Source organism: Gastrolobium bilobum, unplaced genomic scaffold, assembly GCF_033153095.1.
Source record: "Gastrolobium bilobum isolate Gb01-03AN ecotype WA unplaced genomic scaffold, APGP_CSIRO_Gbil_v1 utg14062, whole genome shotgun sequence".
Taxonomy (NCBI): domain Eukaryota; kingdom Viridiplantae; phylum Streptophyta; class Magnoliopsida; order Fabales; family Fabaceae; genus Gastrolobium; species Gastrolobium bilobum.
The window spans coordinates 313,236-328,700 of record NW_026898155.1 but is presented as its reverse complement, the minus strand read 5'-3'; the positions used below and the strand labels follow the sequence as shown (position 1 = coordinate 328,700).

Here is a 15,465-nt window from a genome sequence, read left to right as displayed (position 1 = left end):
TGGATGACATAATTGTGGTTTATTGACCTGGCCCAATTTCAGGACTAATGGGGGATGTAAACTCGGAGGAATGAGCATGATAGAGTAGAATCTATATTTTTTTAGGGGGGATTGTTTTCTCCAGCATAAAGTTTGCCATTTCGGCATACACAATATTTGATGGGTTCTATTTAAATTTTTTTTATCTCTTCACTATTTTATGGACTTCACTCATAGCATGAGTCAGCTGCAGAGAATTTATTCTCTACAGTAAAATGAGAGAAATAAAGCTTTTTTTTTAATGCACAAAATATAAATTAAAATTAGGCCACTTGAATGGTGGTGCAGTTCTAGAAGATGGTATTGTTGCATTTTTGTTCTCAACCGGTTTAGTCAGCTGAGTAGGGGTGTTAACGGGCCGAGCCGAGCTGAGTTTTGGTCTTTAAAGGCTAAGCTTGCGTTTAAATGTATCTGACCAAGCCTGTTACCTGTTATAAATATAATTATCGGCCTGCGGCCTGACTTGTTTACGAAAAATAAAAGTCTGGTTTAGTCTGTTAGCCTTTTTAAAAAAAATAAGAAAACAAAAATTTATCCAAACAGAATATACAACCAACAACACTAGTAATCCCATAAATATTCATAAATTAAATATATATCCAAACAGCATAATATAGAACAAAATCATTCAAAAATTCTATTTAACCAATAAAATGGGGTGAAATGGATTGAGGAGAAAGGAAGGACTATTACAACTAGTATAAAAAGTATAAAATAAAAATAAAAATTTATATATTAGGACTGCTTGAGAGGCTCTAGGCTCTAAGGCCGAGCTTTTGAATTGGAGCCTAAGGCCTTTTATTAAACGAGCTTTTATACAAGTTCAAGTCCCAATGCCAATGATCAATTTTAGACATATAAGCTCAGACCTTCACGAGCCGAGCCAAAGACCCCTAAAAAGTCTATGATTCGTTTAGCACCCTAAGCCTGAGTTATCGTATTAACTAGACCGTGCTTTACCTTGTTCAAATGAATAAGACCTAATGATTAATAACTGCTTCCTCTAATGTTAAATAAAATATAATATAATGTAATCATATAAAAGGAATCATAATTATATAAAGATATAATAAAAAAAGAAAAAATATTAAAATTGATAATTATAAAATTATTACCATTAATTTATTTTTATATGATTGTGATTTCTTCACATAAACATATAATATTTTATTTAACATCAAATGATGCATTTCCCTGACTACAGCAAATTAAGCGCCTTTGTCAAATATAATATTAACATGCCGATGCTGTGTGCTTTGTTGTGATTGGGTTCGGACTCCGTCATTTTTGGTCCTACAGCCAAGAGGTGGAAATGGTCAAATAATTTATGAACGTCATGAAGACATGAACGCATCAGAGTTTTGCAATAACAAGGGTTTTTCTTTTTGAATGAATGTCCTATAGTATTTGTTAATTAATAAAAAAAAAAATATTTTAAAAAAATCAGCAAATTAAGTTTTTTTTGTTTTTTTAGATAAATATTTTTGAAATATTTATTAAAAACGAAATAATAATTGGAGTACGTTAAAAAAAAATTAATAAAAAATCCATTATCGAGTCCTCAACCCAGGTAAAGCTGGAACAATCTCTGCAAATTGATTCACATGATTGATGTTGAATATTTTAAATTATTTTTTTAAATGGAACACAGTTCTTTTCATTACAATATATAAAAAAAATTAAAGGAGAAATTATCGACGCATAAGATTTGGTTTAATTCATCAAGTTTGACATAAAAAATTAGGCTTACTTTCTTTAATGAATTAAAGTTATTCGTATAGCTGACCTTGAATTAAATTCCATTTGCTCAATTCAACTTTCTTTCTCTCCTAACGTTATATAAAAACAACGCAAACCCAGTTTATACATAAGAAAAAGTTTACCTTTATTTAAGATCTCCCATGCATGGCTAATGACGGAGGATTTTTTGTTTTTTGTTTTTATTTTTTAGTGAAGATGTGTGGATGATATTACGAGGTGGACAATTATGGGAGGAAAATAAAAAGACAATCGAATAAATGGTCAAACCTTTGACATTAATATAATATCTACCAAAAGTTTGGGTTAGTATTAATTGAATTTCAAGTTAGAAGATATTTTTAAATTTAAATAAAAATTTAAATTAAATATTAAATATTTATAATCATAAGAGAAATATAGTTAATTAATGATTAATTTAAATAGAACCTTAGATTATCAAAATATATTTTAAAATAAATATTAAACAATATTTTAAATTATAGAGATAATATATAATTAATTTAAAATAACTTGAATTTAAAACTTAAAATAAGATAATTTAATAATAAAATATGTCACTTAAAAAAGTTCAAGCTAAAAGTTAAGTCACTTTAAAAATGTACACTATATATACGAATTAATTGTTTACTAAATTTTTTTGATGCAATATGAAAATCATTTAAAATTTAAAAGACACTCCTTTTAAAATAGAAAATTAAAATTTCAAAACGATGAAAAATTAAAAATTGATAAATAATAAACAATAAATAAGAAATCTGAGCATTAAGTTTGATAAACAATTATGTTTATGTAATTAATTCAAAAGTTAAAAAAAAAATCGAGTTATTTATGAATTGGTGAAAAAACCTAAAAACAAATAATAATAAGATATTATCTCACTTTCAAAAATCAAAATTATATTTTATTATACAAGAGCAAATATTTTAATCTTGAGATATTTTTATGTAGCCTTAATTACTACGAAGCTTTTAATTATTTCAGATGTGGAATATTGAATTCTCGATACCCGACTGGGATAAGAAAAATGTTAAATATACATCATTTTATTTTCGTTTTATAATATCGTTCCACTTACATAGGTAGCACATTCAAATTTCAAAGTTTAAGTGGGTGAAAATAAGGTACATTTGTTCAATTCTAATCATACGGTAAAAACTGTGCACATGTAAGATAATTTATGTATAAATATACGTGTCTAAAATTATTCTATAGTTATTTTTATACCACCTAATTTTTTAATATTCCAAATATTCAATATTTTAAATAAATACGAAAAATATAGTTTAAAAATAAGACAGAATAAAGTACAGAAACTACCCAAATTCATTGGCATAGATAGAAGGAGTCTGTGTTTTCTTATCCAGTGATCTCGAGTTCAAGCCTTGAGTATGAAAAAAACAGATTGAGTAGAGTCATCTCTGAAAGAGTACGATCGATGCTCGAAAAAGAATTAGTCTCGCCTCCAACGGGGTGAGGATACCTTTGAGTTTGCTAAAAAAAAAAAAAAAAGTACAGATACTGATTATAGAATTTCAAATATAAAAGGAATATATGAGCTAAATCCGCATATGCCATCCGAGAGTCATCCAACCAATATTTTTAAAAGAGTTTAACTTGACTAAGTCCAATCAGGATTATACAATTTAAAATTTTAAATATAAAAGGAATACATAATCAAATTCCGCAGATGCCATCTGCACAGAGCCATCCGACCGATACGTTTACTAAAATAGTTTAGCTGGACTGTCTCTAATGACAAAGATGAATTTAAAAGTATATAATTGTTTTTCATTTATCATATTTGAAACTTACAAGTAGCTTTTTAAGGTTTCTATTTTAAATAAATAAAAGCCTAGATGAATCAAAACTCGTAAAGCAAGAAGAAAAAATCCAGAGAAATTGTATACGGGGATATTCTTACTACCAAAAAAGTTTGCTATCAATCTACTGTCTATCTAATTATCATTGGATCAATATGTTCTCTCTCCTCAAAAACCTTTCAACATTCTTTCTCTTTGATTCAATAATAATTATATAAGTAATGAGTTGGTAGAGGATTTTTTTGGTAATAAAAATATCATCTCCCTCTATATGTGTGTGTATGTTTTTAAAGTTGCCATGTGATAAAAGATAAACTTATCTAGTACACACATATACAAGTGTACGAGACCTAATTTTTTTATTTTTGTTTCTTCTTCGCATAAATCTCACACATTTTTTGTATGTATAAGAGATAAATTTATTTCCTACAATATGATAAACTTTAAACCCATATATATGGAATAATGTTTCTCCTGCAAGATTGAGATAATTTTATATCATGAACAAATATGAAAATATGTGGGGCCATGTGAGGAGAGTAGAGAGAAGGAAAAAATGGGTCTCACCCACTTTCATGTGAGTGTAGGAAATAAATTAATCTCCATCTTGCAGGAAAAATATTAATCTTATATATATATATATAGGTTTGATGTCTCTCATTTTATATAAGATAAAGTTATTTCATATACACACATAAAAGTGTGTGAGGCCCATGTGGGGCCATGTGAAAAGAAGAAAAAGAAAATATGGGTCTCACACACTTTTACGTGTGTGTAAAAAATAATTTTATCTGCTACAACATGAGACATTAAACCTATATATATACATATATATATATGGAACACTTTTTCTACAACGGCTACAGAGAGCTGCTATCTGCAGCTGACACACAAAAATAGGCCCCACTGTTTTCTAAAAAAAATGGATACGGAACTGTATCCTAGGATCCGGGTCCGTATCTCGGCTTGCTATATGTGCAGCGGCTGTAGAAATGATTTTGCAATATATATATATATATATATATATATATATATATATATATATGATCCTTTGACACCGATCTCAAATTTTAAAATCTGACACCAAATCCTAACCTTTGATTTCCATCATTCAACAATTATTATCTATTGATAATTAATAATTAATTAATGAGTTTGATTGGTGGAAATCATAATCGTTGATCGACGAAAATCAACGGTTAGAATTTGGTGTCAAATTTTAAAGTTTGATACCGGTGTCAAAAGATCATATCTCACTCTCTTTATATATATATATATATATATATATATATATATATATATAATGTCTCTCATATTGTAGAAGATAAAATTATCTCTACCACACATAAAAGTGTGTGAAACCTAATTTTTCTCTCTTTCTCTTCCTGATTGCATGGCTCCACATGGGTTCTATATATATTTTTGTGTGTGTAAGGAGATAATTTTATTTCCTACAATATAAAAGCCTAATTTTTGATCTCCTATCATTTTAGATTATTGGATCATAGGAAAAAAACACTTTTTTCATATATATATATATATATATATATATATATATATATATATATATATATAGGCAGATTATATTTACAAACTTTTTTGTTTACAAACTCTTACAAACTACATTATCTTCTCCCGGGAGAACACTTATTATACTATGTTCTCCCGGGAGAACATGGTGTAATTTGTAAAAAATTTCAAAAAAAATTTGTAAACTGATCCTTCCCCATATATATATAGGGGCAAGTTATATTTACAAACTTTTTTGTTTACAAACTACATTATGTTCTCCCGGGAGAACATAGTGTAATTTGTAAAAAAAAAATTAAAAAAATTTATAAACGGATCATTCCCCATATATATATTATATTTTTAGTTTAATTATTGATCTCAAATCCAACTAATCATATAATTAAATGAATTAGAGCTCTTAAATACAAATAATTCATTGACTCATGTGATTATCAACCATCTTCGGCCAATGCCATTGCCACCATCACAACTAAGGGTGGTAAATAAAATAGGGGCATTTGGCTCGGCTCGTGAAGACCTGAGCTTACATGTCTAAAATTGGTTGTTAGAACCTTGTTTGAACTTTTATAAAAGCTCGTTTAATAAAAAGGCCTCAGGCTTCAATTCAAAAGTTTGACCTTAAAGCCTCTCAGGCTGGCCTAGTACATTAATTTTTATTTTATATTTTTATACTACTTATAATAGTCCTCCCTCTCCTCAATCCATTTCAACCCATTTTATTAGTTAAACAGACTTTTTAAATAATTTTGTTCTATATTATGTTGTTTGGATATACATTGAATTTATGAATATTTATGAAATTACTAGTGTTGTTGATTGTATATTCTGTTTGTATAAATTTTTGTTGTCTTATTTTTTCTTAAACAGGTGGAACCAGACTTTTATTTTTTGTAAATAAGTCAGGCCACAGCCGATAATTATATTCATAACAGGTAACAGACTTGATCAGGCTGACACATTTAAACACAGACTTAACATTTTAAGGGTGTGCATGACAACCATTCTATTCCCTAATACTGTTTCTGAAAAGAATTAATTCTTTTCTATTTCTATGCCTTGGAACAGTATCTGAGAAAAAAAATGTGTTTGATAACATGTTTTATTTTTATTCCGAGAATGAGAATTGTGTTTGACAGTACAACAAATAATATAATAAAAAATAATTTCTATTAGATATAAAAAAATTTCGGATCATCACTTTCCTTTCCATATGGTGTGGTTATGGTGGTGGTGGCGGCGGCGGGTGGCATGGTGGTGGTGGTGGCGACGGTACGGTAGTGGTGGTGGCAATGACGTGGTGAAGATAGTGGTGGTGATTATGACGGCAGTGGCTGCGACGATGGCGGTGGTAATGGTGGCGACAGTAGTGGTGGGGATTGTGGTGGTGGAGGTGATGGCAGTGACTGCGACAATGGTGGTGGTATGGTGGTTGGTGGCGACAACAATGGTAGCAGTGACATGGTTGTGGTGGTTGTGAAGGCATCATGGTGGTGGTGGTGGCAGTGACAGTGGCTGCGGCGGTGGTGGTAGGTGACAGTGGTGGCGGTGATGGTGGCGATGGCGTGGTGATGGTAGTAACAGGGGTGGTGTAATGGTGGCGATGGCGATGGTGGTGGTGGTGACGGTAATGGCTGTGACGATGATGGTGGTGGTTGGTGCGGCGGCGACGGTGATGGTGACGATAGTGGTTGCGGCAATGGTAGTGGTGGTTTGTGACATTGGTTGTGATGGTAGTGGTGGCGATAAGGATGGTGGCAGTAGCGTGTGATTGCGATATTGGCGGTAGTGATTGCGATGATGGTGGTGGTGGTTGATGGCAATAGTGGTGATGGTGGTGGTGACGGTGATGGTGATAATGGTGGTGGTGGTGGTGGCAGCGGTGATAGTTGTGTGGTGGTGACGATGGCATATGGTAGTGATGGGTGGAGGTGGTGTTAATGGTGGCGGTGGCATCGTGGTGGTGAAGGGTGGTGACGACGACACTAGTGGTACGATGACGACGGCGACGATGGTGGCGGCAGTCGTGTCGGGATGATGGTGGTGGTGGTGGTGATGATGATAGAGGTGGAGAGTGATTGAGAGAGATAAGTGTGTCTCATTTTGTTCCCGAGAACAAAAAAACAGAAATTTTATGATTCTTTTTTCTGTTCCCCAGCACAAAAATTAAACTGGTTCATCCCAGGAATAAAAAAATAAACTGATTTTACCAAATGAGTTTCCTATCCATTTCTATTCTCGGAAACATAAATTAAAAAAGAATTGATTCTGAGAAGGTTGTCATGCACACCTTAAGACTAAAGCTCGACTCAGCTCGGCTCGTTAACACCCCTAATCACAACACACATGTTGTCACCATCCATCATGAACCACCATTAGTTGACGAACAATTTAGAATATATTTTTAAATATTTCTGTAAATTTTATTTTAAAATGTTTTGTAGATTATTTTAAATAATTTGATATATTTTATATAAAATTATGAGTTTTAAAATAATTTTAATAATTTAAAATATAAGCTAATATATAAATAAGGTAAAATAAAATAAAACAGTTTAAAAATAATTTTTTTAAATATATATATATATATATTAATATAATATTTTTATTTATTTATATTTAATGTTACATCATTATTTTAATATACTTATGTAATTCACAATAAACACGAAATAAGTTATAAATTTATCAAATACACATATGATTTGTTACTCTTGTCTTGAATAGCAAACAAGTCTTAATATCTTTCGGAAGACGGAAGCGAACTCGTGACACAAAAAAACGACAAGCTAAAACTATGGCTAAAAAATGACAGACAACTGGTGCCCCAACCTCAGTCTTCACAATAATAAACCGTGTGTCTTACGTCAAAGAAAAAGAAGAAGAAGAAAAAGGGTGTTCGGTTTCTCTCATTAAAGTGAAGTTCATGAGAGGGGAAAACCTAATTAGCTGAGGACATCATCAGCTGAAATTCATGAAAATCAAGGAATCCGTTGCCATCAAGATCGAAGGCTCGAATCATGACCGCACACTCGTCGTGAGATTTCACATCTCCTAATTGACGCAACATCTGCTGCAAGCCTTTGGGCGTTATGCACCCACAGCCTTTCTCAACCTCAAACATCTCAAATGCACTTCTTAGAATATCCTCCAACTCACCATTGTCTTCTTGCTTCATGAGTCTGACGAAGTCCCCGAAATCAAGCAACTCATCACCATCAGAGTCAAACTCATTGATCACACTCTTAGCCACTTTATGGTTCACGGATTCCCCTACGGATGCAAAGTAATCCATTAGCTCCTTGCTTGAAATTTTACCATCTCTGTCAACATCCAAGTGATCAAAAACATCTTTGAGCTTGTCATCGTCGACTTTTGCGCTGTGCACGTTGGAATGCCTAATCAGGGGAGGTGTAGTAGTAGTGCCAATTTCCATAGCTGGTAATGATTTGGGTGTGGAACGAGTTAAGCACGGAAAGCTTAACTTGAACAAGTTCTTATTTGAGAATAACCATCTGGAGGACTTGGAAACAACCCCGGATTCCATGGGGTGCTTTGTAATTGCACTGTGCGACAGATTGAAGTTGCACACTTCACAATAACTAAGAGAACCTAGCTGTTGGGTCGTGGCATTTTTAATTATTTATATAGAAAAAGAAATTGATGATCCCAACTCCAAATTAGATGCAACTTCAAAAATCAAAAAGAGGAAGTTTGAACTTGGAAGCGTAATGTGAATACAAGGAAATTGCCTGAGAGACCGACTTATTATGGTCCTGAGACTTGACTTCCTTTGTCACGAAGTAACCTCCTTAATTTCAACGAGGCAGAAAAATCATGTCCTGCTTCTTTGCATTTTCCGGACAGAACCGAGCAATGGGTTTACGAAGGTGGATAATAATTAAATTAAAATGGATGAACTGGAAGGTCAAACGGGTCATTATAACATGAATGAAATCACCTCTCCTTTGTCGTATTCCTAACCCTTTAATTAAAAGTTAACATATGAGTAAGAAAACTAATAATTACAAAAAGAAAGTGCCGTCATTTTAAATAAAAAATATATATCTATTTTATTGAGATAACATTTTATAATTGAAAGTGAAACGTATAAAATTTGAATTCTATTGTAACAATTAACAAACATGGGATGCAGCTTCGAAGACGGTATGAGTAAATATTTTCTTTCTTTCTTTCTTTTTTTACCATCATATTCTAGCTTAATTATTTTTTTTTAAGATATTTCAATTTATGACTAGTTTAATTCGGGAAAGATCCCGAGATTAAGGCTTTAAGTCTCTCCTAAAGACGGTACTGAGTAGGATCGAACATATGTTCTCACCTTATGTACTCAGTTCCCTGGCGTCAACTGAACTACCATCATTTAATTTTTTTTAGCTTTTTTTTATACATCTTTATAGCTTAATTAATAGTTTGAAGTAGGAGTCCTTCAATAGAGAAAATTTTGTTGTGTTTGTAACTTTATTCAACTCAAATCAAATTAGTTGAATAATTAATTAAACTAAATGAAAAATCTAAGAAAAATATATACTTTTTAAAAAATCATATATATTACTGTTATTTTTTATTTTAAATTTATATTCTTATGTATTAATTATGCATATTTATTTTATAATTTTCATTAATGTTTTTCTCTTTCAATTTATTTTTTACATATTTTTCCCAATTTTAAAAATATTGTGCAACATACTCTCATTCAGATGACGTAAATTAACACGAGAAAGAAAAAAATTACTAATTAAGTGTAGGTCGAACAACAATGAGTGGATATTTACATATTATTTTATATTTTCATATATTTTTATTTGGAAAAAAGTTCGGCCCACCTCATTTTTTATATATATACACTCGTTTTCTACTATATAGGCAAGTGTGACTGTGTGAGAACTGAGAAATGCTACACTAAAAATAATGTCTAATTAACATTTTTACCAAAATTGATATTTAAATTTATCCAAAAGTAAAGTTCAAATTCGTCTTAAAAAAATATCAAGTTGATTCTCCAAAAATGTAATACATCAATGCTAAATATGGACATTACCTTAATCTTTAAATTAATATTTATTTACATCACAAAGGATCAAACTGATATTTAAAATATTTTAAAAACTTACTTAATATTTCGTATATAATTATATATAGAGGATCAAGTGGAGTAATAGCCCTTTATTAGCCTAATAGGAAAAGAATGTTTAAATAATCTGTTTTGGCCTAGAAAAAAGTTTGACCGACTAATGAGGCCAGATATCGATCATATGAAGAAATAATAAGCATAATCAAATCAAGGATAAAAATAAAAATAAACTGATTACCAAAAAAATATATAAAAATAAACAAAATTCTTGAATATTTAAAACATAAAAGAACATCTTCTGAAAGGTTATTGATGGAATTAAAAAAACTGTAATTTAGAGAACACTTCATATCTAATTGTGCATAGTTGTAGAATTGATTTAACTGGTGTTCGTACACATCGAGGTCTAAGTGGCACTAGCAAAACAAATGCAAATATAGCATTATTAGTTTTTATTACAATCGTGAATTGATTTTTCTCCCAATGTAAATCGCACTCGGGTGGGTAACTGCGGTTACGCAAGTCAATATGTTTTGTCATTTTTTTTTTTTTTATAGCCATATGTTTTGTCCAATTTACCAGTGTAAAAAGGGACTTTTTAAGGTTAGATTTAACCGCACGCCAAGCTTCTTCGACTTTTCTAAAATAGTTGTTATTTATACAGAAATTTTTGTATAGAAAATAGAATTTAAAAAAAATCAAGCATAATACTTTTGAATATTTAGTTCCTGAGAATGTCAACTTTAAAAACAAAATATAAGTTAGGATTTCATTAAACTAACCGTACGGGTTTCTTATTTGAGAAAACCCATACATAAGTTTAAGCCTTAACTTTGGGTTTAATAATGCATATATTGTAGTAATTTACCATAATATTTAATTTTGCCAGTTATAAATTTAGATGTAAAATTTTCATATCATTGTCTGTATATTTGAATGTTAGTAAGTCCAAATAAACCAAATTTGACAAACTGACCCAATAGTCTGACAAAACAAAATGGCTCGGACATTTAAACGCTGGGAAAATATAAGTTGGGTTGTCCATGATAGGCTCATTTAGGGCTGGGCCAGGTCAACAATCTGGATGGCTCACCAAAGTTGACTGGGCTGTTCCTTAGGGGCCGGAACCTTATAGTCCAGATGGCTGTCCCATATTGGCTATTGGGCTGGCTGCAACAAGAGCCAATCACTCAGGTCATACCCATTTGCCATTAACCCAAAATCACAAATCCAATAGGCGAATCCACACTTTAACCAGGGAACCTTATCCACTCTGACTAAGAAAGATAATAGTCAATCCACAAACTCAGTATCACTTGTGGGATATTTAAATGTGATGAGTTTTATATTGGTTGTAATAATCTAGGTGGAAAAGTATATAAGTAGAAGGACTCATGAACCCAATGCCTTAAGGTTTTGGGTTGAGATGTGGTGTCGGATCCACTTAGTGTATTTGGTGTAGCTCAGCTCATTACTGGTGGTCCCCCGCCATGGGTTTCTCCTGAACCCGCCTGACAGTGGTATCAGAGCCGGGTTGGGCTCGAGCTAGCCTAGGTTTTGGGTTGTGATGTGATGTCGGATCCACTTGGTGTATTGGTGTAGCTTAGCTCATTGGTGGTGATCCCCCGCCATGGGCTTCCCCTAGACCCGTCTGACAGTGGTATCACAGCCAGGTTGGGCTCAAGCTAGCCTAGGTTTTCGTTTGAGATATGGTGTCGGATCCACTTAGTGTATTTGGTGTAGCTTAGCTCATTGGTGGTGGTCCCCGCCACGGACTTTCCCTGGACCAGACTGACATCACTCGAGTCCAAACAAACACGGAGACAATGGAACTTACCATAGACCCAAAAAAGATCTACAAAACAAGCAACACACCCCAAAAACCGGATGAATTTAATGTAAGGTCAATCTGTGCGAATAGGTTAAAATCTTTTTCTAGTTGTTGGCTAGTGGCAATTAGAGGTTGCAAAGTGGGCGGGGCCCACCATCAACCTGCCAAAAAATAAGTCAGCCCGCCCCGCTCCGCTTTTGAAAATGGACTGAAAAACTCAGCTCGCCCAGCCCCGTTTAACGAGTTAGGCGGGTTGACCCGCCAGCCCGAGCCTATTTTACACTAACCAGTCTCGGCTCGCCTATGCCCACTATCAACCCGTCAAAAAATGAGTCTGCCGTGCCCTTTCCCACTTTTAAGATGGGTTGAAAAACTCAGTCTGTCTCGCTCCATTTAGCGGGTTGGTTCGCCGAGCCTAGTTCGTTTTGTCACCTCTTGTGGCAATCAAAGGTATTTTTACAATGACCATTTATAGATGAATGCAAGAAATGGTGCAATCAAATCTTGACATTACTTTTAATTTGATAATTTTAAGAAAACTTCCAGCGTTAATTCGCAATACTCTGGAATAAAGCGGAACAAACAACATTATCATCCACTTTGCAAAAGGGATCTTTTGCTTTTGGATTCGTATTTCTCGGCTGCCATTTTATTTGGCAAGAGCAGCAGGTCCTAATTTAGGTGGGGTGAAAATTCCTTCTTTTAACTCATTTCAGTGATAACTTGCATCCCTTAAAATTTTAAAAAGACGAAAGACCCAATTAGAAACATATAAACTCTTAAAAAGAAAATAAGAACAATTTTAAGTAAAATTAATAAACTCAATATTTAAAATTTAATGTCACGTTTAAGAAAGGGACAAAAAAAAAAACTATCTAATCCAACATGCACGAAATGTTATGACAATTGACAAGTCATATTGCTTGCACCATGAGCCCATTTGTTTGGGCTTATAAAAAAAGTAATTTTTATTTTAAAAATATTTTTAATAAAAATTGTTGAGATATATAGTCCCACATTGATTAGATGAGCAACTAATATGACCTTTATAAGGCATTGGGCACTCTCACTCCTTGAGCTAGCTTTTGGGGTGGTGACCTCAAGGTTCTTAACATGGTATCAGAGCTTCACCGTCCCCCGCTTTAAAAAGTGGAATTAAAACAAATAAATAAAAGCACAAAAAGGTAAACCAAAAATGGGTCTGTGCAATTTCCACGCTTCTAGCTTAAAAGGGCTCTTGCGTGAGGGGGCGTGTTGAGATATATAGTCCCACATTGATTAGATGGGCAACTAATATGACCTTTATAAGGCATTGGACACTCTCACTTCTTGAGCTAGCTTTTGGGGCGGTGACCTCAAGGTTCTTAACAAAAATTATATTATTTAATGTTTGAAAAATATATTTGGTTTTTAACTTCTTAAAAAAATAGATTTTTGACTTTTTATTGTGACTTCTATATTTTTAAAAATAGACATCCAAACAAATTTAAATTGAAAAATATTTTTTTTTAAAATAGCTTTTAAAAAAAAAAAAAGTCTTCCAAACAGGCCTTTAGTCTGAATTGAAGCAAAGTGGACAGTTATCCTTCAAATCTAAAAGAAGGGAGTATTATACCAAAAAAAAAAAAAAAAGAGTATACCCAAAAAAAGAAGGGGGTAAAAAAGGGAAGGAAAAAGTCACATGGAGACCAAAGCCCTCCACAAAATATTCTCAATTTAGATGATATTTATAACTTAGTGTTATAGAACGTCTCTGGATTCCTCTTGATCCCCGATTATGCATTGTTAAGAACAAATTTAAATAAAGAAATATCAAACGCGGAAACTTTCTTTCGGCCGACACCTCTTTTGTGGGGTTTGTGCTTGTAAAAGACATGAACATTTAATTTGTGATACAAATATCAAGAGCTGGCAACTAGTGAGAGCGAATGTTTCAGACAGAAAAGTAAAGCTTTAAGCTTACAGAGTGTTCTTTCAAAGCAGATTCCTTCTGTCCATATCAATTTTGCTTCGAAGGAATAATAAGTTTATAAGGCGTGTGTGCACTGCAGCACATGAAGCAACCTTAAATTGTTCCTTCTATTTTTGGCTGAAATAATTTAGCGCCAGTTTGAATAAGCTTTTAAAAAAATAATTTTTTATGTATTGATTTTTATTAAAATAATTTTTTTAAAAGAAAAAGTTATTTTACGTTTAGATGTATGATCTGAAAATTACTTTTACATAAAAAATTATTTGGATATTAAAATGAAAAAAATACTTTTTATATATAAAATTACAATAAAGAAGAAATAAAATAGCATGATCGTGAGATAAGAGAGATAAAATAGATATGATAGGATAAGATTAAAATTATATTTTAAAAATTTATATTATCTTTTTTTCAAAAAAAAATTATATTATCTTTTAATTTCTGCTTTTTTCAAAAGCAACCAACTACTGGATATAAAAAAAGCAGCATTTATTTACAAAAAAAAAAAAAAAAAAACAGCATTTTAACTTTTGTTTTTTTAAAAAGTTGTTATCCAAACATCTAAAACTTCTCAAAAAGACTTTTATTTAAAAAAAAAAAAAGCAATTTTTTTAGGAATAAAATTCCATCCAAACGGACACTTAGAAAAATAAACAAGTTAATAAAAAGTGCCAACCATTAAGAGGTTTATAGATGTATCGGATAAAGGGTAAAGTATGTCAATCTAGGGATACTATGTGAAGCAATGGTAGAGACCAAGGCTCAACATGAGTTTCCCAACTCCTCCAATGATAGATTGAAGATGCCCCTTTTATTGGAGAAAGGGGGGTATTTAGATAGGGGATGAGTCTAGGCATGTTGTGCCTACTGTAGTGTATAGGGGTAGGGAAATTTCTCAGTGATAAGCCTCTATAGCTTATTATGAGTGTCCTCTAGAAAGATTTAGATGTGTGCTTTTAAAAGTGGACCCAATAGGATGAGCCCATACGTGGGTTTAGGGCTGGCAAAAATGAGCCAACCCATCAGGTTGGCTCGTAACCTGCCAAAAATGAACCGGGTTGGATTGACAAAAATGAGCTGCCAACCCGACCCGAGCTAGCTCGTAAAAAAATGAGTCAACCCGCGGGTCAAACGAGCCAGCTCGCAGGTTGAGATTTTTTTTTATATAAAAAAATACAAAATATAATATACAAAATCCACACATGTTGTCATCATTTTTCTTCCTTCTCTAAACCTAAGTCCCTAATTTTCTTACATCCCTGCCATTTTTATATTGTTAGATTGTGCTGGCTTTGTTTGGTTCAAATATCTTACCCACTTGGTAATAAGTGGTTCTGATTGTTTCTTGTTGTTGATGCAAATTTGTTGTGAAGAAAATTCAAAACTAAATGTTTTGTTTTTATTTAGCATTTTGTAA

The 15,465-nt window shown here is 32.4% G+C and overlaps 1 protein-coding gene across 1 annotated transcript; it reads right to left on the bottom strand.

Annotated features, from left to right (window-relative positions):
- Positions 1–7,867: 7,867 nt before the first annotated feature.
- LOC133313347 (probable calcium-binding protein CML41) lies at positions 7,868–8,741 on the bottom strand. The gene has a single exon (XM_061514711.1). The coding sequence runs from the start codon at positions 8,695–8,697 to the stop codon at positions 8,092–8,094; it is 606 nt and encodes a 201-aa protein (XP_061370695.1). The 5' UTR covers positions 8,698–8,741; the 3' UTR covers positions 7,868–8,091.
- Between the last annotated feature and the right edge of the window lie 6,724 nt (positions 8,742–15,465).

What these genes read in the sequence shown, in the direction of transcription:
- LOC133313347 (XM_061514711.1), bottom strand. Translation starts at nt 8,697, where the DNA reads ATGGAATCCGGGGTTGTTTCCAAGTCCTCCAGATGGTTATTCTCAAAT.